Consider the following 20,518-nt stretch of genomic DNA (forward strand, 5'->3'; position numbering starts at 1 on the left):
GCGGTGGGCGATAGCTGACAGGTAAAGTATAAATGCACGTGCAGGGAGGGGGGGAGCAAAAAAGGCAGGAGATGCGGCATCACAAGATCGATTTCTTAGAGATTTCAAGCTGAAATTGACCGGGAATTGACCTGCAGATTTGATCAGAGAGAGATCTGTCTCTTGGTTGAATCTGCCCATCTTGGCTAGATGTATGGGCACCTTTAATGTAGCAGGAAGAGGTCTGCCTTATTCTACTGACAGAGATGAGAATATTAGCACATTTCCCTTCTAACAGCAGAGTTACCTTGTGTCCCTGGTGTTTGCCATACTCCTTGCATACGCAGCACATCAGTGGGCTAGTCTGGCAGCCATCTTCTAAGCACACAAACTCAATGGCGTGAACTTGGTGCTGGGAGCACAAAGTTTTCTCATATGGCTTGTCAGCCAGAGGAACTCGGCGATGTTTAGCCAAGGTCTTCGTGGAATGCGTATGCAAAGCGCAGTCTGCACACAGGTGGGTGGCGCACACAGTACAGTATACGGAAGCCACATGAGCGTCATCTTCATCACAGCGAACTACACTCTGCAAAAAATAAACATAATATCATTAGTGGTACGAAGATAGGTCAGCTGCAATGGCGCAACAAACAGCATCAGCTGCACTAAGGAGGGCATTTTCTTTAGGTTATGGATATATTTTTTTATGATAAGATGTACATAAAATTATGGATTTGCTTTAAACATAACTTTAGCAAATCCTTACAATATTTACACTCTTCCTAGATGTCAGTTGAGTTCTGTTCCCAACCACCTCATTAACCACTTTATCCCCAAGTCAGTAGATATACATCCTCTGTGACGTCATCTAAGCCACAAGTCAGTAGATATACGTCTTGTAGCAGAAGCAGTGCTGTGCTGTGCAGGATTAGGCTTGCTCCTGTGCACACTTCTGGCACTATCTGATGCAGCACTAATTGGTGAATGGGAATATATGTTTCCTGAGCTAATGAGATTGATTTTTACTATTAAAAATACTTTTATTTTCTAATTTCATAGTGAAAAATACACTTTCTAGCATTATTTCAGAATCAAAACTCTTCACCATAAATTGTGACTGGAACATAATCTAAGTTTTGTGATAAGCAGTAAGAATAGCCAAACAAAAATTGTGTTTTTTATCTACAGTAGCATTTTTTTACTTTTAAACTGGAACTGGTAAAACTGAGAAATAAATGTTTTTTCTATTTTTTTCTTTGTTTTACCATTAAAATTAATAGAAAACAAAATTGTTCGAGGGAAAAAAATGGCATACAATGAAAGCCTAGTTTGTCTTGAAAAAAAAAAAAACCTTATATATTTCATTTCTGTGTCGTAAGTAGGGATAAAGTGATTTCTGATTAAATAAGGATATAGCTAAACTGTCAAAACTGCTCTGGTCCATAAGTGAGGAAATAAGGTCTGGATGCAAAGTGGTTAATATTATTATTACTGCATTTCAACCCTTGAGGGGCATGGCCAAACAGCACAAATTTCTTACCATAAGATCTAGAATAGGAATGTGAAGTCTGAATAACAGGCAGCCAAGGGTAATTTGACATGTATGGAATAAATAAAGTTTCAGCTAACAAGCGAAAGGGCTATATAGGAATGTTTCATTACTGTAAATGGCAAAACAAATGCATCCACGACTTTTCATTTTTGAATTTGGATGACTTTTAAATTGGCAATGCTGCTATAAATTTACCTTGGATTAACTGTACTGTGCTACTAACCAATAACTGATTTATATTTCCAACAGAAAGACTTCATTATAAAACACATAATAGAAGTATACCTCTCCATTGCCTCCTATGGTCTCTTCTGAAGAACTGCACTGCGCACTCGACCCATTCTGCAGCCGCTCAAGAAGCTCCAATAAAGCAAAGTTCTTCTTCAGTCCCCACACACCAGAGTCTCCTGATTACAACAGACAAGATTTCAACAACAAGCACACTTTTCAAGAAAGAAGCTGCAGTCATTCACATTTTTTTAATATAGGTGTTGCATGTACCGGTAAGTCCGGTAAAAGAAAGATGATAATATACCAGAATATAATAATAATCTGAATCAATAGCTGCAGTTGCTAAATTTACTTCTTAGAGAAGCTACTGTACTAGCATGACAAACACATTCTGCTTTGCAGCAAAGTCACAAGTGACAGAACAGCAACTCAAGGAGGGAGGGGCATGGGGGGGGGGGGGGGGAGAGGGAAAACACTCCTCTTGACAAAAGCGACATGATTGCCGTGATAATGGTGGTGTAGTCCGTACTGCCCACCTCATCCGCCAGCCATCGTTTATCCACATGATGGATCCAAGCCACTATGGTCTTCCCAACTTGGTGGCAACTTACCCGGGTGACGTCTTCTACCTCACGTTGTCTTTCCGTGGCACCATCTGCATAAGCCACTCAGCATTTGTATTTCCTGCTAATCTCCACACCATTTTCTGGTACCATGCTGTTGGGTGTCAGCCATTGTATAGGACCTTAAATACATAGATCTATATAATGATTCTAGGCATGTTGATTCATTCACAGGGGCTTCAGTTGGCTCAGGAAACACATGTTCCCCTTCACCAATTGATCCCCTGTAAGTGTCACCGGGAACGAGCGGCAGGAGTGTGTGTGCACCCACCACAATATCACTGGACGTGCACATGCGTCCAAATAGCCCAGCAGAGTTCTTATCTGGACGACTATAGTTGTCCAGCTAGGTTTAAGAGGTTAAGTTCCCTCGCCTGCTCCCAGCATCATCAGAAACCAAAGTAAAGAGAGGAAAAAATAGAAAAAAGGGAAAGAGAAAGACAAACCTCCCTAGGAATATATCCCACTTCTTGTACAGGAATAACATGCACCATTTATTATACGATATGTCAGTTATTTTGGATTGGCGCAGCATTACTGGCTAGCTCTATGATGTGATGTAGTGGTTGTGGATGTCTAATACAGTAGAGTCCCAGTTATCTGGGACTCCTACCAACCTGTTAAGTAGGAGAGCCATCGGGGGGGAGGGGGTCAGAGCAAAAAAAAAAAAAAAACGACAGAACCTAAACATAGAAACACTACCTAGTTCAGTGCCCTGCCGGTCAAATGGGCACCGGATTGCTCTTCCGTGCAGAGGCAGGCGTGTCAGGCAGTCATGGCAGACAGTATGGCCGCACAGCAGTAAACGTGGAACTTTGTCCCCTTGTAGTGTAAAGACATCTTCACAAACACCGCATTCCAGGACCTGAACAATGCAGAAAACACAGAATGAGTTTTAAATATTTTATTACATGAATGCAGAGCAGCAGAAGCGGAAAAGCCTTGCAGTTCTGAGGCAGTATGAGGAAAACAAATCAACCTGAAGAAATGTAGCGCATTCCTAAAAACAATAAGGCCCGAGTCATGTGTCAGTAGCTTGTGGCAAGTGATAGAGCTGTGCATCATTCCATCTCTGGTGATTCTATGCTAGCTAGTGACAGTCTATTTCAGCAGTTCTACACTGACAGTCCAGTCACAGAGGCCAATACCCTACATCTCATAGGCCCAACAGCCATGCTTTCACTAGTCAACAGCTCCAACAAACAAAGGGGTAGTTTTAAAGCCTCACGTTATTTTATTATTATTTATATAGTGCTGACTTCTTACGCAGCACTTTACAAAGTATACAGTCTTGTCACTAACTGTCACTACCATAGTCATATGTCCTGCGCAGTAAAGTGGACCCGATCGGGCTTGGCTATTTCCACCGGAGCCAATTGGAAAGCTGCTAGTCCGCCTGAGCGGCCTGGATTGTTATTGACTACTGCGGCTGTGTGAGATGCCAAGCACATGTTGGCGGACTTTCGGGGGTCCCACTGCTAGAGCCGGGCAGCAGAGGAGGACAATGGAAGCCACATTAGGATCCAGAGGCTTCCCTCTCCTGAGGCAAGTACTCCCTATGGGCACTTTTTTCCACTACAGGTACTCTTAACTTTAGTAGCTTTGCCTCGTGTCAGGTATGCTTTGAATAAAGAGAGGTTTGCATACTTTGACAGCAATTCTTAAAGCACATCAGGCTCTCATTGTGTAAATACAGGAACAGGAGCTTAGCTCATACATGTAACTAGCAGTCCCTTGATGAGATATCCTGCTCACTCATTCACCTCCAGTGATTGATATGGCATTGTACTGCATTATTCCAACACCACATACTCTATTCTGCTACATTTGGATTTTACATTTATTTACTTCGGAGAACAAGATAGAAGCTTGATGGATTTGCATTCCCACCTCATTCTGTGTGCACAAGCAGCTGGTGAATAGTCACTGGACGGCGCCGTCTACAAATACAAAGTACTACTTCATCCTATGATAGAAATATAATGGACAGCTGACCTCTGAAACACTTATCACATCATAATTCTGGTGTGCCAGGTTGAATGTTCCCCCAACAATGGGGGGGGGGGGGGTTATTTTTGCAATTTAGAACATGGATCTTTTATATTTTGTAATAAACAGTGCAAATCATTAAAGAGACTATAACAAAAATGTCATCCTTTTTTCTACCATCCTACAAGTTCCTAAACCTATTCTAATGTGCTCTGGCTTACTGCAGCACTTTCTACTATCACTGTCTCTGTAATAAATCAATGTATCTTTCCCCTGTCGGACTTGTCGCCCTGTGTCTGGAAGGCTGCCAACTCTTTCGTGCAGATCTGTTATGCACACCCCTCTCCAGGCCCCTCTATGCACACTCCAGTGTGTGTGTTATTTACGTAAGCCAGCAGCGTCTCTGCTCTCTTATCAGTGAGAGATGGATAAAAATCCTCCTCTGTTAGGCTGTGAAAGGAGCTGGCTGACACATACTGAGGAATTACAGACAGGGCAGAGCTGTCTGCAGGAAGAAACAGCCTGTCACTAGTATTCAGTAGATGAGAGCTGCAGGGGACAGAAGGTAAACACACAAATGATCTCTTGAGATTCAAAAGGAGGAAGGCTGTATACAGCCTGCTTGTGTATGGATGTACTTTCTATGTGTGGATATACTGTACATCAACCTACTTCCTGTTTTGGTAGCCATTTTGTTTGTTTATAAACAAACTTTTTAAAACTGTTTTTGACTTCTTTTAATGTGGCGGGGAGCGGCGAATCTGTGACAGAGGGTAATAGGAGATTTCCCCTAACGCACTGGTATGTTTACTTTTGTGTGATTTTAACAATACAGATTCTCTTTATAGTCCAATTCCAAGTGATTTATTTTAATTAATAGCAGAAATGTTTACAAACTCAGTGGATTTTATTCACGTTAGGCCCATGGGGCAAAACGTGGGACCTTTACCCACTACTATTCTAACACCATCAACATACTGTATTTGTAAAAGTCTAAACAGGTTTTGTATTGTGGTCAGGATTCAAGACTAGCAGGTTTCCATATTGTAATTACCCTAAGGCCTCTTTCCCACCAGGACATAGCATTTTAGGGGACGTTATGGTCGCATAACGTGCCCCTAACGCAACGCCTGGTGGTGTTGGAGGTGGATGCCAGAGTGAGCCGCGTTGTGCGGCTGTTGGTACGCCTTTTTTGTCTCATACCTTGCGGGGACCACGTGATCGGAACACTCCGCATCACGTGGTCCCACCAGCCAATCAGCGGCCGCTCCAGGAAGAAAACACAGCAGAAGTGATGGGAAGTTCGGCTCTTTTCAATGAATCGATTCATTGAAAAGAGTCGGACTTCCTATCTCTACTAACTTAGGAGAAAAAGAGTGCACTTTCGACTAAACAGCCTTCGGGCCCTTTTCCACTATCACAAACTACAGCAATTGCGATTTTTCCTTTGCATTGCATTATCTCTCTTAAAAATCGCTCCAGAAAGCGATTGCGATTTGTAAAATTGAATCACTATACTTCTCATAATTTCTATGATAAAGTAGCAACCTTAGTGATTTAATCACTAGCAATTTGCAATTTTGCGATTTAGCTGTGCAGTGAATAAAGGCCCTTCTACAGACTTGATTCCTGCATGCTGTCTGTTCTAATTAGCCAATAAATGTTATCACACTAAGCAAAGAACAAGACATTTATTTTCGGTTATGTGTAATGCAAGGGAGCTGACTCTCCCTGCAGGACAGGTGTTGTTATTATGCTCAGCTAGGTGGCTGCTGCTAGTCTGGGACGTTATTTTGGTCGTGTCCTTGGAGATACGAGCTGAATCTGCATCTCTGCTGCAGCAGACGCTGACATATGACGTCACACCTCAGGCTTTGCTGTTGTTATTGCGATACAAGTTGCAGAGGTGATGACGTGTAGTCGGGCCCCTCTAAACATAAAGGAGAGAGCGGTGACAGCAGACCACACCCCCCGATATTACACCTACATACCCTGCGGGTGGTCACCTACCTTCACCGCCCCTCCTGGACCCATCCTGCTGTGCCGGGCTATGCCCTCCGTCCTGCCGGCTGAGCCGTGCCTTCCTACGGCGGCTGCCGCAGCCACAGCCATATTGAACGGGCTAAATGCGAATTCCTTGTGTGGGCTGAAGGACCCTAGTGACGTCACGAAGCATCACGTGACCGCCGCGCATAGCATTTCCCGACGCTGTGGGGCTGAGTGTAAGGTGCGGGTTCGGTTCTGTCAGGGAGGGCGCCATGGACGTGACCCAGCCTAAGCAGGAGCACCTGCTGGCCCTGAAAGGTAACTGATGCTGGGGAGTACGGGGAGCGGGAAGGGGCATGTGCTGTCCCCGCTGGTTACTTCCTGATTGTCTTTCATTAGCTGTCATGGGCCTCCTAGCTGCCTCCTGTGTTATGTGTGCTTTTCCTCCCAGCACTAGCGCTGCTCACAAGATCTTTACATGAGGAGTGGAGCAGCTCTACATTCCAGCTGTGCCCCCTGAGTCTTGCTATGCTGGGTTGGTGCTGGAAAACAGACGGGGGCAATTGCACAGTGGCACTTCGCTCCCAACTGTCCCTCTTTGGGAGCCCTGTTCCTCTTTCCTCCTCATTTGTTCCTCTTTCTATGTAAATATATGTATTTCTCTACTAAAAAATGTTTGATTCTAAACTTTATTCCCAACCTTTAACTTGGTATATTACTAAATTTATAGTGTTAACATGAAGGAAAATTAACCAGGATATAAAGGATCAGTGTGGTTTGAATGATAAAACATATTTTTCTTATGAAATCTTAATGGTATGCATGACTAGGGGTGTGATGGGGGTGTGGCAGGGGTGTGTCTCAAGTGTCCCTCTTTCTTATCTCAAAAAGTTGGGAGGTATGCACTTTATTGGTTCGTCCCGCGAGACTACCTGGGAAGTGGTCAACAGTGGCAGAGAGGTCCAGTGCACCCGAGTCTTGCAGTTCTGGGTTTGGCCTGGGGACATACTGTGGGTGTATTCCTCAGTGGCAGAGAGGGCCAATGCCTCAAAAAATGGATTGGTTGGTGGGGACCAGTTTTCAAAACCTGAATGGAAGGTCTGGATCTGCTGCATTTTCCCGCAACGCACATGGCTCCTGATACACGCAGGGGGCAGTGCAAAAATGGATCTCCCTCTACACAGGCTTTTCTTGAACACAAAACGGAGGGAGATCCGCATTGCCTACTCCTCCCCTTCATGTCACCCCAATAGGTGTCCCCCAGGTAGACTGAGGGGGAAGCAGTCAGGATGGGGGGGTAGCGGGCACAGCAGCGGGGAGGGGTCTAACTTTCATCCTTTGCTCACCGTGTGACTTCCGGCAGGTGGCATTGCAGGAAGTCACAGCGAGCAGAGGTAGTGAGGTGCTTCCCTGCTCACTCGCTCGCTACACTTTTGCTGCAAATGGATGGAGGAGGGGGGGGGGGTTGGGATTAACCTCCCTGCCGTTGTGCACGCTACCCCCTCAGGCTACCTGGGGGACACCTATTGGGGTCCTGACTGCAGCCATCTGTTTTTGGGGGGAGGGGGAAAAATGCAGATCAAAACGTTTGCTGCAAAAGGGCAGCACGGATCCGTTTGCGTTCAGGTCACGGACCGCCAGGATTGTCAGGAACACGCCTGCGTATATGGTTCCCGACTACGGGTTTGACCAGATCAAGCGGGGAACAGCCTTATTCAAACAACAAACAAACACAGAACATTTATATCGCGCTTTTCTCCTGGTGGACTCAAAGTGCCAGAGCTGCAGCCACTAGGACGTGCTCTATAGGCAGTAGCAGTATTAGGGAGTCTTGCCCAAGGTCTCCTACTGAATAGGTGCTGGCTTACTGAACAGGCCGAGATTCGAGCTACAAGGCTGGGACCCCTCAAACACTTCCCACTGCCACCACTAGCCGTTGCTGGACACGTCAACTCAGCTGTCGAGTGCTCAACACGCAATCTGCGTTTTCGTATTCGGGTCAGCTTTGCGCCTAGGCCGTGTAACGATTGGTGTAACACAGAGAGGATCTGATTATCGGTGATCTGCAGTATCACCGAGAATACAGATATATCTATCCGATTATTGATGATCTGCAGTATCACCGATAATCAGATATATCTCTAACCTCTGGACACCTGAGTAAGATGAGTGTTTGGTGCAACAGTAATACTTTGAGGAGAGCACCCGTATCGAGGGTGCAAGGCGGTAAGAGATACTGCCCAAGAACAAGCTCCTTCCAATGGCCTGAGCCTCCCCAAGGGGAGTAGTCGGGCTGAGAGTGGGAAGGACCAGAGTGTGAGTGACACCAATGGTGGAGTGTCACTGACAGATCTGTGAACTATCTCTAAACAGAGGAGATAGTTCTCGTGGTCGGACAAGCCAGGTCTGCAACAGACAGACAGATAAGATACAGTGGAAGAGACTAATTCAGAGTCCTAAGGCAAGCAAGGTTTGGCAACGGAGTATCAGATATAGCGAAGTACCAAATCAGAGATCAGAAGGTCATAACAAATAATCAACAATTTCTAGTCTATAGGTGTGAGCTCCTTGATCATCAACACTCTGGAAATAGTCTGAAGAATAACAGGATGGTAAAGCTAATTCCTAGTCTTGGGTGTGAGCTCCGTAGTCATCAACACCCTGGAACTAGTCTGAAGTATAACAGAGATAACACAGATTCTGACAATAAGGTCTGAGTGCTACCACATAGTGATCGCAACGGCAGACAACCAGAGAATGACCAGCACCCAGTATATATAGCAAAGCGCTTTCCAGCGCCTCCCCTAAGTGCTGGACCAATGGGAAGTGGGACTACCGTCATCTGACCGGCTTGGTCAGCTGACTCCCTTCTGGCTGTCATCTAAGTTCTGCCTCTCAGCGTGCGTGCCCTTCTGAACCTGTGTGGACTATCAGTCCCAGCCACACCAGACATGTGATGTAAAGCACCCGCTGCGCTGGACGCAGAATCCGCCGCACCGCTATCAAGGCATGCGGCGGTTTCTCCGCGTTCGGCCATACTACTAGATGTAGGCCTACGCGTGCCAACCGCCGCGTTGGACGCGGAATCAGCCGCCTTGTTCTGAGTACACGCGGTGGCTTTTCCGCGTTTTCTCACAGGCCGAATACGGGAACGCCACGCACCCACACACACACAGTACAGTTGTACAGTAACACAGCACAATCAGGCACTGACTTGTAATGCAAGTTACTGTCGTGCAGCAAAACCACTAACCGTTGTTCCGAACGATACTGGTAGCCGCTCCCACTCTGCTGTCGAGCACAGAAGTGCCCCATACACACAATGCAATTACAATTTCATATGGTAGTGTTGCTCAAGCATACAATTAGGCATGGACTTATACACAGCTACACTGCAGTCTCCTCTAGGCTATGAGTGTTAGTTTAGTACAGCAGAAGTCAAGCTTATTAAATAATAAATTAATATTCCAGGAAAAAAGTGGAACAATGCTGAACAGAATATATACAACAGATGTACAAAAACAAAGTAAAAAAGTTACAAAGTAAAGGTTACAAGATAAAAGTTAGAAAAATACACACAAGGATATTTGCGTAAAATAAACGGGGGAAAAAGAGAACGTTACCAGCTTAGGTTAGAACGTTGTTTGACGGGAGGACGCCGTTTGTTCGACCAGGAGTCGTGATCATCCCTAGCTATGCGCTACCTCCAGGAGAAGATACCTGTGACTGTCCTGGACTAGCTTAAATAGTCCGGAGTGTCCCCTGGGGCATTTAATGTCCAGCCCCCAGGAACTAATGCAATTTTCCCGTTTGTGACATCACCGAACGCTTGTCCTAGTCTTCCTGTGATGTGCGAACTTTAAAGGGTTCCTGTTTTAGCTTTTTGAAGGTTGCAGAATTCAACAGGTAAGATTGTATCCTACCAGACATCAAAAGGCTTCCTCAGCATTATTTCCTAGCATCAAAGCTTTCCTGTCTCCCCTTTTTAAAGTCTGCAGAGATTTCCAACCCCTTCCAATAGATGTAATTTGCACCTCCACCAATAATTCAATTTCCTCACAATGAAATAGTGTTTAACACACATGTCAAACTTTTGGTGAAGAGACTTCCTGACTAGTCTAGAGTTTTTCACAATGCTTTAACAGCCTTCATCAACAGAAGTGTAAATGTTTCAATTGTCAATGACTTCAATGCTTCAGCTCCAGGTAAGGTGGAACAAAACCCTTCACTTCTGCCATTGTCTGATTAACCCCAGCTTTATTCTTCCTTAATTGGCATCTAATTAGCAGTAGACCCCTCTTCCCCTGCTGGACAATGAGGGCAGAGGTAATGTACATTTTACATGCAGAATTTACATGTGCATACAGGCTCCCATTAACCGTTTCCTGGGGCCAGGTGGCACCTTCAAGAGCCGGACTAGCTTTTAGCAGACATACTAGACAGAAATATGTTCCTGTATTCCCTAACATCATCAGCAACCCAATATATCACCACAAGGATCACGGACCGCAGATCTCTTCTGCAAACGGGCCTGGTGTGGGCCTAGCCTAAACCCAGTCTGTCTCACAGGACCAACTCAGAACTGCGTGACAGACTGGGTTTATTCCACAGTGGCAGAGATGGCCAGTCTCCCCCCCCCCCCCCCCAAAAAAAAAAAATGGAGTACAGTAGATATTTACATACATGGTTCAAGTTTTTATAATAATGCAATAAAGTGAGAAATCTGTAAACTGTAATCAGGATTGTGCAAAGGTGTTTTTTTTTTTTTTTTATTTATTTTTCTTTATTATGACTTTAATTCAGCTTTAACATAAATACTCATGTAAAGGGTAGTAAGCATTCTTCAACTTTTCCAACCTACCTAGGAACAATCACATGGATGACACAGAAGCCTTGATGGGTGGTGATGAGAATCCGCATGCAGTGTAGAAGTTAGTGGTGAGGGCGGGGAAACTGGTCCTGCATTTTCTCCCTGTGCGCTATATTTTGGTGGTTGTGGCAGTACATCCCTTGGCCATGATAGTTTTATCTGAAGGCCCGGAGAAGCCCTCAGAAGCATTTCAGTCTGTGGCAGCCGCTGCACACAAGATGTATAATATTTGATTGCTATGGGGAGGTACTCTCTTCGAATGCAGAGGACTGAATATGGAATTTTGCTCTCGTCACTGTTTCAGGTGCACTTGTCAACAGTCAGAAATGCTTTGATAGGGGAGGGACAAGGAATTGTGAAGAAGTCAATACTACTTTATTATATTCGTTATTCTCTTCAAGCACAGGAGTTTTCAAACTTTTCCAAGTGAGACTTTATGTTGATCCCTGGTAACCATTAAGTATAGGTTCACATCAAAATGGGATTTTGTGTTGCGTATAAAGCAGGAATGCAGTGGAATGTAAACAGCATACTGCATGTTATCTAACAATTGCTTTGCATATGGTCCATGAAAAGAATGCTTCCCTGTCGAAGTTAATGCACGCTGTTATACTATACCTCATTAGCGAGCCATGCTGTGAATATCTTATAGGAGGTGCATTGCAATAAGGAAAGCCATGTTATAATGTTGCCTTTATACCACACTGCAACGCATCACTGTGTATATAGCCTAAGCCTTACCCATGGTAGACACGGAGTCCTAGGTATTTTTTGGGACCCTACGTATAGAGACACCCTGAGGCACTAAGCTGGCATCATGTTGCATCTCTTTGGAAGTATAGCTAAACCACCCCAGAGGGGTGTGAATGCTGTTAAATTCTGTGCTATTCTAATTGAGGCTACCCAGTGGGAAACAGCGCTAAAAGTGCACGCCAGGATCCTTGCCCGCCTCTTTTGGTTGCTGGGTTTCAGTTGACTCTTCTCCCGCAACTTTACTAAACCTATTAGTTTGGCGTAAAGTGTTTCCTGCTGTTTCCCCTATTTCTTAAAAACTAGTGGACTATATTGCTGTGAGCAGAAAGCGGCCGTGGCTCTCCTCAACTAGACTAGTGCCTTAAAGAGACACTGAAGCGAACAAAAAAAAAATTATGATTATTTGTATGTGTAGTACATCTAAGAAATAAACCATTAGAAGCAGAGACATAAGTCTAATATTGTTTCCAGTACAGGAAGAGTTAAACTCCAGTTGTTATCTATGCAAAAGAGCCATTGAGCTCCACCACTTTCAAAGTTGCAAAGAGCGCTGTCATCTGAAGTTTATCTCAACTGTCACTATTTTCTTTTTCTCTACGGAGGACAGGTCAATAGTTCACTGGGCTGCTCTGTAAAATCAGGGCTCTTTCATATTAAACAACCTGTGCAGGAGCCGATTCCTGCACGCGTTGAATAGGCTGCGGCGTGTCGTGGGGAATCTGTGGAGCAACACAGAGCAGCGGCAGTAGGAATTAATTAACCCGACGGAAAAATGCTGATTCCCGACGATAAAATGCTCCCGGGTGCGTCGTACCGCAACGCATCGAAACACAGCATCGGGTGTGAAAGGTAAAATGAGTCTATGGACTTTCATTTTACCTTGGTCAACGCAAAGTTTCGACTTGAATGTTGAAACACTGAAAAAGGGCTCTGGTGTGGAAGAGCCCTCAGAATGCGGAGTAGTGTGTAAACTGCAAATATTAGAGAATGATGCAATGCTATAAAAAACACTAACTGGAAATAAAAATGAGAATATTTTCTTATCTACTAACGTATCTGTACTGCACAACCAATTCATTATATCATAAAAAAGAATTTTCGCTTCAGTGTTTCTTTAAAATCTACTTAAACGCTCAGGCGGTTATGGCCCTGAGCCCAACCCATGGCAATGAATCAAATTGCTTGGCGTGTTTTTTGTTTTTTATTTTTTGTATTTTACAGTATTTATAAATTTAGTCAGCGCTTGTCTGCTGTAACATCTTTACTCTTCCTTCCCCAGTATACATGGCCAAATGCCGCCCCCCCCCCCCCCCCCCCCCCGAGTTATGTTAAAAAAACATACACCTACTGTACATGTGCCTCCAGTGCTATGTAGCCGCCCTCCCCCCTAGTGTAGATGTTCCCCCAGTTAAGGGCAGCCATACCATTGGTCCATGGGTCGAGTCTGGCCTCACTCTCTGTTTACGTCTAGTAGAGCAGAGTGCAGCAGTGGCAGCAGAATATCAGTAGGTAGCATTCTCTCATTACAGCATCAGTCATGCTGCAACATACTTCCTGTATCCTCCAGATGTGTGTTTAGCATCGGGGCTGTATAGAGGAAGAAGCAGCATAGCTGATGCTGTAATGAGTAGGGATGGTCGTAGTCAGCCAACTTCGCTACGCTGGAACTACGCGTAGTTTTATGCAATTACGCTTCACCAAACTACGGCTTCGAAATCAAATATGCACTTTGTATGCATTTCGTAGAATACGCAATTACGCGTAGTGCGAAGCGTAGTGTATGCGGATGCTTATGCCCGTATGCAGAAAATTTTACGCATTAATTCCTCTGTAAATGCTTTCACCGGGAACTCTTCTATGCATACATTCCCCTTTCCAATGCGTAAATTTGTAAGCATACATTCGCACTTGGAAAATTAGACGCGAGTAACGCACTATGCATTCGTAGTTCACTACGCAATACACATGTTAACTACGCATAGTGGGCGTAAGCTACGCGTACCGGTACTTCGCTACGCGTAAATTCGTAAGCGTAGTTTTGAAACTTCACCTACAAACTACGATGCGTAAATTCGCACTGGCCTAGTTTCTGCTCATCCCTGGTAATGAGGACAGCGCCACCTGCTGACATTCTGCTGTGCATTACTTTGCTGAAAGAAAATAGAGAGAGATGCCAGATCTGTGGACTGGTGGTTGTGGACCCCTGGGCCTTAGAAACTCAAGGCACAGCTTGTGTTCAGTAACAGATACTTAAAGAGAACCTGAGGCGGATTTTATAAATCCTAATAGGACAGAGAGGCATGTTCTGTGCACAATGGCATGCCTCTGTGTCCTTCTCGTGCCGCCGCTGTCCCCGCTTAAAAATATCACCAGGCTAGCGACAATCTGCTTGTTGCTAGCCTTCTTTTTACCTTGTATTTGTCAATCTGTGTGCTCCTCCCATGCCTCCTCCATTTCATGGCTCCCGCCTCTGTCCCCTCGCTCCCCACCTCTGTAAGCTTCCTCCAGTCGGAAGCTAAGCCGCGACCCAGGAAGTACACAGAATAGTGTAACCCTATTTTAGTAATGGGGAGCAGGGTCAACAGCCTCCACTACCTGAAAATTTGTTCAGGTAGAAAAAATCTTGATGGGCAAACATTGTGTGATGTATTGTAAATGATGCCTATTCATTTAAAGGGGCAATGGCAGGGTGAGGCAGTGCAGAATGGTGTGCATTGTTGGTTACCCTCTTGATAAAATGCAGCTGAAGTGTCAATCAAGCAAACTGTTACATGCAATACTTCTGCTTCAGGTCCACATCAAATCAGATGACATGGAGTCCACGGGTCCGAAGTTTCGAAATGGCCACTGCGATGATCATTTGGAGTGGGAAAATGTTGCAACGGCATACGTCATATGCCAGCCCTTACTGCTGAAATGACTGCAATGGTATCTGCGATCTCACTGTCAAGTAACCAACCTTATAACAGTATTTCCTGATAACTGGAAGAGTTGTGATAAGCCACCTTTCAAAACTCGATAAAATGGAGGTTGTTATGCACTATAAGGAATCCGAATGTTCCCTGGAAGATTCAGAGAAATTATGTTCTGGATCTTTAGAAGAATTTCCATTCAGGCAGTTACCACAGTTTTCGCCTTGGTTTCCACATTATAGGACCACCTGTATGTTGATGCCTCAGAAGATTCCTCCTGTGGTTTCTCTTGATTCAAATGATAACCCAGACCATGGTCCATTTGACCCTCTCAACGTGGAGTCCGTCTTATACTGTGATCCCACCCCTAGTCTGTTGGAGTTCAAGCCAAGTGTTTGCACAGAACATGGTGGTGATCTGGTTGTGTACTCTGCAGCCAGCGAATCGACGGCTGGTTCTTCAGCTAGGGATGACAATGTTTCCAAGGAGAACATACATTCCAGGACATGGAGTATATGTACACAGAAAGCTAGCAGCGAAGACCAAATTACTCCTCCATCTGAAGAATTGCAGAGAACTTTGAATAAATGCAATTTAAATCTTTTCCACAGGGCAAGGTGGACAATTCTACCAGCTGTGTGCGGGACACGAAGTTTGGAGGAAGTATGGATGCAGCTGAGTCGGCTACTGAAACATAAAGTTCTTCCAAGCTGTAATGCCACAATCCAAAGAGACATTAACCAGATATGGATATTCTGTGACTTGCGCTATTGTGAACATATTGGCACCGTGATTAAATCAGAACTCCAGCTTTGTGGCAGAATTGATTTGTTTGTTCGTAAGCACGGAACCATTTTTAGCTTATAGCTTCATGGTGGGAAAATCTCCCAGGTTTAGAGCTCTATAGATGTATCTGAATCTAAGGACCACCTGTTGTCCAGTCATCCAGGCACTATCACACTTGTGTAAAGTACAAGAAATGCCCTAATTTACGTATGAGTCTTTGAAGAGTTTGAGGAAAACCTTCCAAATGTTTGTTTACAAATGTATTCTATAATTTGTACAAGTCCATTATTTTGTAAGTTCTGTGCTTGTATTTGCCTCTGAAGTCATAGCTTTTGATTTATCAAAGGAGCACTTTGATGAAATTTGTAAAATTTAAAATATCTGTGCATAAAAAGAGATTTTCTCCCAAAGTAAGATGCACTGTAAATTTCCTATGTAGCTGTCACTTAGCAGGCCGTACACGTATTGATTTTAACCGGCATCACTCTGAATCTGCTGGAAACTTATAGTACTAAATTATAATTTTAGATCAATTTGTGGCAAAAATCGATTGAAATTACATCCAAGTGGAAAATTTTGGTTGATCAGAGGTGATGGCAGATTGATGGTATCAAACAGTGCTAAGCTGTGGTTAGATATATGTGGTTTAAAATCTGTGCACAGAGCATTGGGAGGGGGGGGGGAGGGGGGTATTAAATCCCTCTCTGATCAGATACAGGTCCGAGAGGGATTGATCTTTTAGCCACATTGGATGGCATTCTTACAGTGTATGGCCTCCTTAACAGTACAGATAATCTGGTGGCTTTAAAACTTACTGAAAAGTTTTGGACTAGCATCCAGTCATCTTTACACTCTTATCTGGCCATAACTTATCCAATTATGGCACCTCTGCTGCATGACATGTCCACTGCAAACTGTGCACTGCAGAAAATCACATAACTATTACCTCACTCTCGTACAGATGTATGCAGTGCAGTTTAGAGGGATAGTCACAAACTGAACACTGAATTTTTTTCTACTGCTCCTAAGTTTGTGTGTGTCTGGGCTCATTGCTTCACACAGTGCACAGTTTTCTACCCGCAAATGCACTAGTGCAAATCCAGCCTTTAGGCTTGGTTCCATTTGCACAATTTTATCCACGCTTTTGTAAATGCAGCGCGATTGCAGAGACATCAGAAGTGTATAGACTGCACTGTCTGTTTCCATACATGCGTTGCGATTCACCACTGAATTGCAATGCATGGTTGCATGCATTTCTCGTTAGCACTGCAATCCCATTCATTACAATTGAATGGGATCGCAAGCACCTCTGTGTGAATCACGATGCAACGCAGAGCCATGCTGGTGAAATTTAAGTCCGATTCACTAAATGTATAGGTGTCGACTTATACATGAGTCACAAGCAACACTGAGCACACTGAGTAATGTGTGTAACCATAAGGGACATTCCCATTTACAGCTAATTACCCCTGATAAAGGAAATGCCAAGAAAACACAGGTCTGAAAGTCCTTGGCACAAGAATTAACGAGGAAAGGGGCAAGGGGAAAATACTGGGCTGCAGGAAAGGGGGGGGGGGGTAATAATTGCTGCAATTGAGGGCCTGGAGGAGTTAATGGCTGCATTTAAGGGACAGGAAGGGTCAATGGCTTCAATACTGTATGCAATGCAGTCATTAACCCCTCCTGAGCCCCACGTGCAGCTGTTTAATTCTTCCTGGTCCCCAAGTGTAGCCATTAACTTTGCTGGATAGACTTTATACTTGAGTCAATAAAAAATTCCAGCTTAACCACTTAACAACCGCCTAACGCTGATAGGCGTCGGTGGGTCGTTAGTGGTTTCCCATGGTTCGAGCGGCCTTTCCATGCTAGTTCACGGAGGGTGTCTCCGTGAACAGTGTGCGAGCCGCCGATCGCGGCTCGCACGCGTAATGTAAACACGCGGGGAAGAAATCCCCGCTGTTTACATCATACAGTAGCGGCGTAAAGGAGATTGGCGATCCCCGGCCTCTGATTGGCCGGGGATCGCCGCATTCTGATAGGCTGAAGCCTATACTACACGCCGCAGGACATCCCCCTAGTGGGGAAAAAAGGGGGGGGGGGGAGTCTGGTCGCCCTGGCTCAATTACGATCTGTGCTGTGGGCTGTAGAGCCCACTCAGCACAGAAAGCTGAAAGTGAGCCTGGTCCTTAAGTGGTTAAGGGGGTCAAAGGTTGGAGTCAACTTATACACGAGGTCGACTTATATTCAAGGATATACAGTAGTTACAGTGGTGTGAAACTATTTGCCCCCTTCCTGATTTCTTATTCTTTTTCATGTTTGTCACACTTAAATGTTTCTGCTCATCAAAAACCGTTAACTATTAGTCAAAGATAACATAATTGAACACAAAATGCAGTTTTAAATTATGGTTTTTATTATTTAGTGAGAAAAAAAACTCAAAATCTACATGGCCCTGTGTGAAAAAGAAATTGCCCCCTGAACCTAATAACTGGTTGGGCCAACCTTAGCAGCAATAACTGCAATCAAGCGTTTGCGATAACTTGCAACGAGTCTTTCACAGCGCTCTGGAGGAATTTTGGCCCACTCATCTTTGCAGAATTGTTGTAATTCAGCTTTATTTGAGGGTTTTCTAGCATGAACCGCCTTTTTAAGGTCATGCCACAACATCTCAATAGGATTCAGGTCAGGACTTTGACTAGGCCACTCCAAAGTCTTCTTTTTGTTTTTCTTTAGCCATTTAGAGGTGGATTTGCTGGTGTGTTTTGGGTCGTTGTCCTGCTGCAGCACCCAAGATCGCTTCAGCTTGAGTTGACGAACAGATGGCCGGACATTCTCCTTCAGGATTTTTTGGTAGACAGTAGAATTCATGGTTCCATCTATCACAGCAAGCCTTCCAGGTCCTGAAGCAGCAAAACAACCCCAGACCATCACACTACCACCACCATATTTTACTGTTGGTATGATGTTCTTTTGCTGAAATGCTGTTACTTCTACGCCAGATGTAACGGGACACGCACCTTCCAAAAAGTTAAACTTTCCCAGAACGTCATTTCGGACAGCACCCCTGGATGAGACCTGTCTCCCTCCCCACTGTGGACAGGAAACTGTTAAAAGAAGAATTTGCATAAGCAATAGGCAGCCACATATAAGATACTACACCTGACACAGTACCTCAGTTTAGTTTCCTGTCCCGGACGGGATGCATGGGAGAGGTCTCCAGGAGTGCCATCCATGTCAGGCGGCAGGGGCAGCGTTTTCCAGGGCTCCAAGCAGCGCTGTTCAGTGAACAGTCAGGAGCCCTGCAGCGTGGAGGAGGCTTCTCCATCGGAGGCAGCAACTTTATGCGCGCATGTGCGTGCATTGGAGAGAGTTCACTTCCGGTTGAACCGGAAGTAGTCACGCGCTGGCGTCCCACGTGATCTGAAGTCTGAGCCGGGCGGCAGGGGCCGCGGCGGTGATTAGGAATCGGCATACAGCTGATTCCTTAAGGTAAGAAGCTGATTAAGCATATGCTTAGCCGGCAGGGGCCGCATGCATAATTGGATCAGCTGCATCAAATCAGCAGCACAGCTATAAGTTTGTAGAGTCCATGATGCACTCTGGTTTGTGGCTGGGATCATGGAGGACGCCTCTGGGTCAGCTCCTGCACAATCTGCTGAATCTGCCCAGGATCCCTCTCTGGCAAGTAGATGTGATTATGTTTCTTCTGCTTTGCTGGATGTATGTTATGTATAGAGGGATTTGTCTAATGGCTGGCTATCGTTTATTATGTTTTATACCCAAAAGACATAAGACTGAGAAGGTTGAAAAGTCTGAAAAATCTTCTACTCAGTCCAGTCAGCATGGATTGGCAACTCTGAATGGAAATGGTGCCAGTATTGTACAGAGAAGGTCCACAGCAATAGGAAATTAAAGATTCTGCTATTGCTTCTACCGCCTCAGCTGCTTCAGATGGGCCTGGGACTAGTACTGCTATGGCTTATCTACCTGTTATAGCTAATCCATCATCTCCTATGTTGTCTGCACCTCTAACTATGCCTCCTGCTTCCAAGAGACATAGGCCTCTATTTATTGAGCATTCCTGCATGCGGTAATGCTCAAAACAGCTGACTTTACCCACCATTTAGTAAAGTGTGCATTCATAAAACCTGTGTCCGCATGAAAATCTATAATTCCTGAGCAGGTGCGGGAAATTAACACCTTGTGTGGAGATTATCACACAGGTCACTGAAGGTTAATTCATAAAAATTAAAGCAGGCAAATGTGAGCAGAGAAACCCTGGCTGTTTAGAGAAGGCGATAAGCCAGCCATAACAGGCAAGCTAATGGAGAGACAGACCTCCCTGGCAGCTGCAGTGAGAGCAGAACAAACTGCATCCCAGAATACCCAGGCTGTGTTTTTAACCCCTTGGGTACCTGTTTTCAGATAAATTTCACATCAGAAAGCCTGCATGTGTAACATTCTTGAAGTTCTTCTAAGCTGCAGCAATTAAATAGATTGTTTAAAAGAACTAGACAGATTCAGGGCAAGGAGAGACTCTCTCTGCACAGAGAAAATGTATCAAACTAGGAGGAAGATTTGAGTAAAACTGACTAAGGGCCTTTTTTTCATTACCCTGCGAGTTAAGATTTGATTCTGATCACGAGGTACGTTAAACTAATGGAAACTGCAGCAGCAATTTCCATTAGTGCAATCTGATTGCGATGCGATTTGGACAAAGCACAATCGTCATCCTCCTGCATTGTATGCAATTGAGCTGTACTAGAAGTATAGTAGCGCAATCGCATAGTGGAAATTGAAGTACGATTGGGATCGCAAATGTTGTTGCGATCGCATT

At 44.7% G+C, this 20,518-nt stretch overlaps 2 protein-coding genes across 5 annotated transcripts in view; one reads left to right on the forward strand and one right to left on the reverse strand.

Annotated features, from left to right (window-relative positions):
• TRIM23 (tripartite motif containing 23) overlaps positions 1-6,661 on the reverse strand; it is a 38,557-nt gene extending 31,896 nt beyond the window's left edge. Inside the window, exons 1-4 of the mRNA XM_068249874.1 lie at positions 6,385-6,661; positions 3,088-3,250; positions 1,817-1,938; positions 287-565 (exon numbers count right to left, since the gene is read on the reverse strand). Of these exons, the coding sequence (XP_068105975.1) occupies positions 287-565; positions 1,817-1,938; positions 3,088-3,250; positions 6,385-6,486 (666 nt within the window). The 5' untranslated portion in view covers positions 6,487-6,661. The remainder of the gene's footprint in view (positions 1-286; positions 566-1,816; positions 1,939-3,087; positions 3,251-6,384) is intronic.
• Positions 6,528-20,518, forward strand: part of TRAPPC13 (trafficking protein particle complex subunit 13) — a 67,295-nt gene continuing 53,304 nt past the window's right edge. For 2 of the 4 annotated variants that reach the window (XM_068249892.1, XM_068249906.1), the window contains exon 1: positions 6,528-6,678. In XM_068249892.1, the coding sequence (XP_068105993.1) occupies positions 6,633-6,678 (46 nt within the window). In that variant the 5' untranslated portion in view covers positions 6,528-6,632. The remainder of the gene's footprint in view (positions 6,679-20,518) is intronic. The other 2 variants (XM_068249884.1, XM_068249902.1) reach the window with 1 other exon arrangement.

This window comes from Hyperolius riggenbachi, chromosome 1, assembly GCF_040937935.1.
Source record: "Hyperolius riggenbachi isolate aHypRig1 chromosome 1, aHypRig1.pri, whole genome shotgun sequence".
NCBI classification, from domain to species: domain Eukaryota; kingdom Metazoa; phylum Chordata; class Amphibia; order Anura; family Hyperoliidae; genus Hyperolius; species Hyperolius riggenbachi.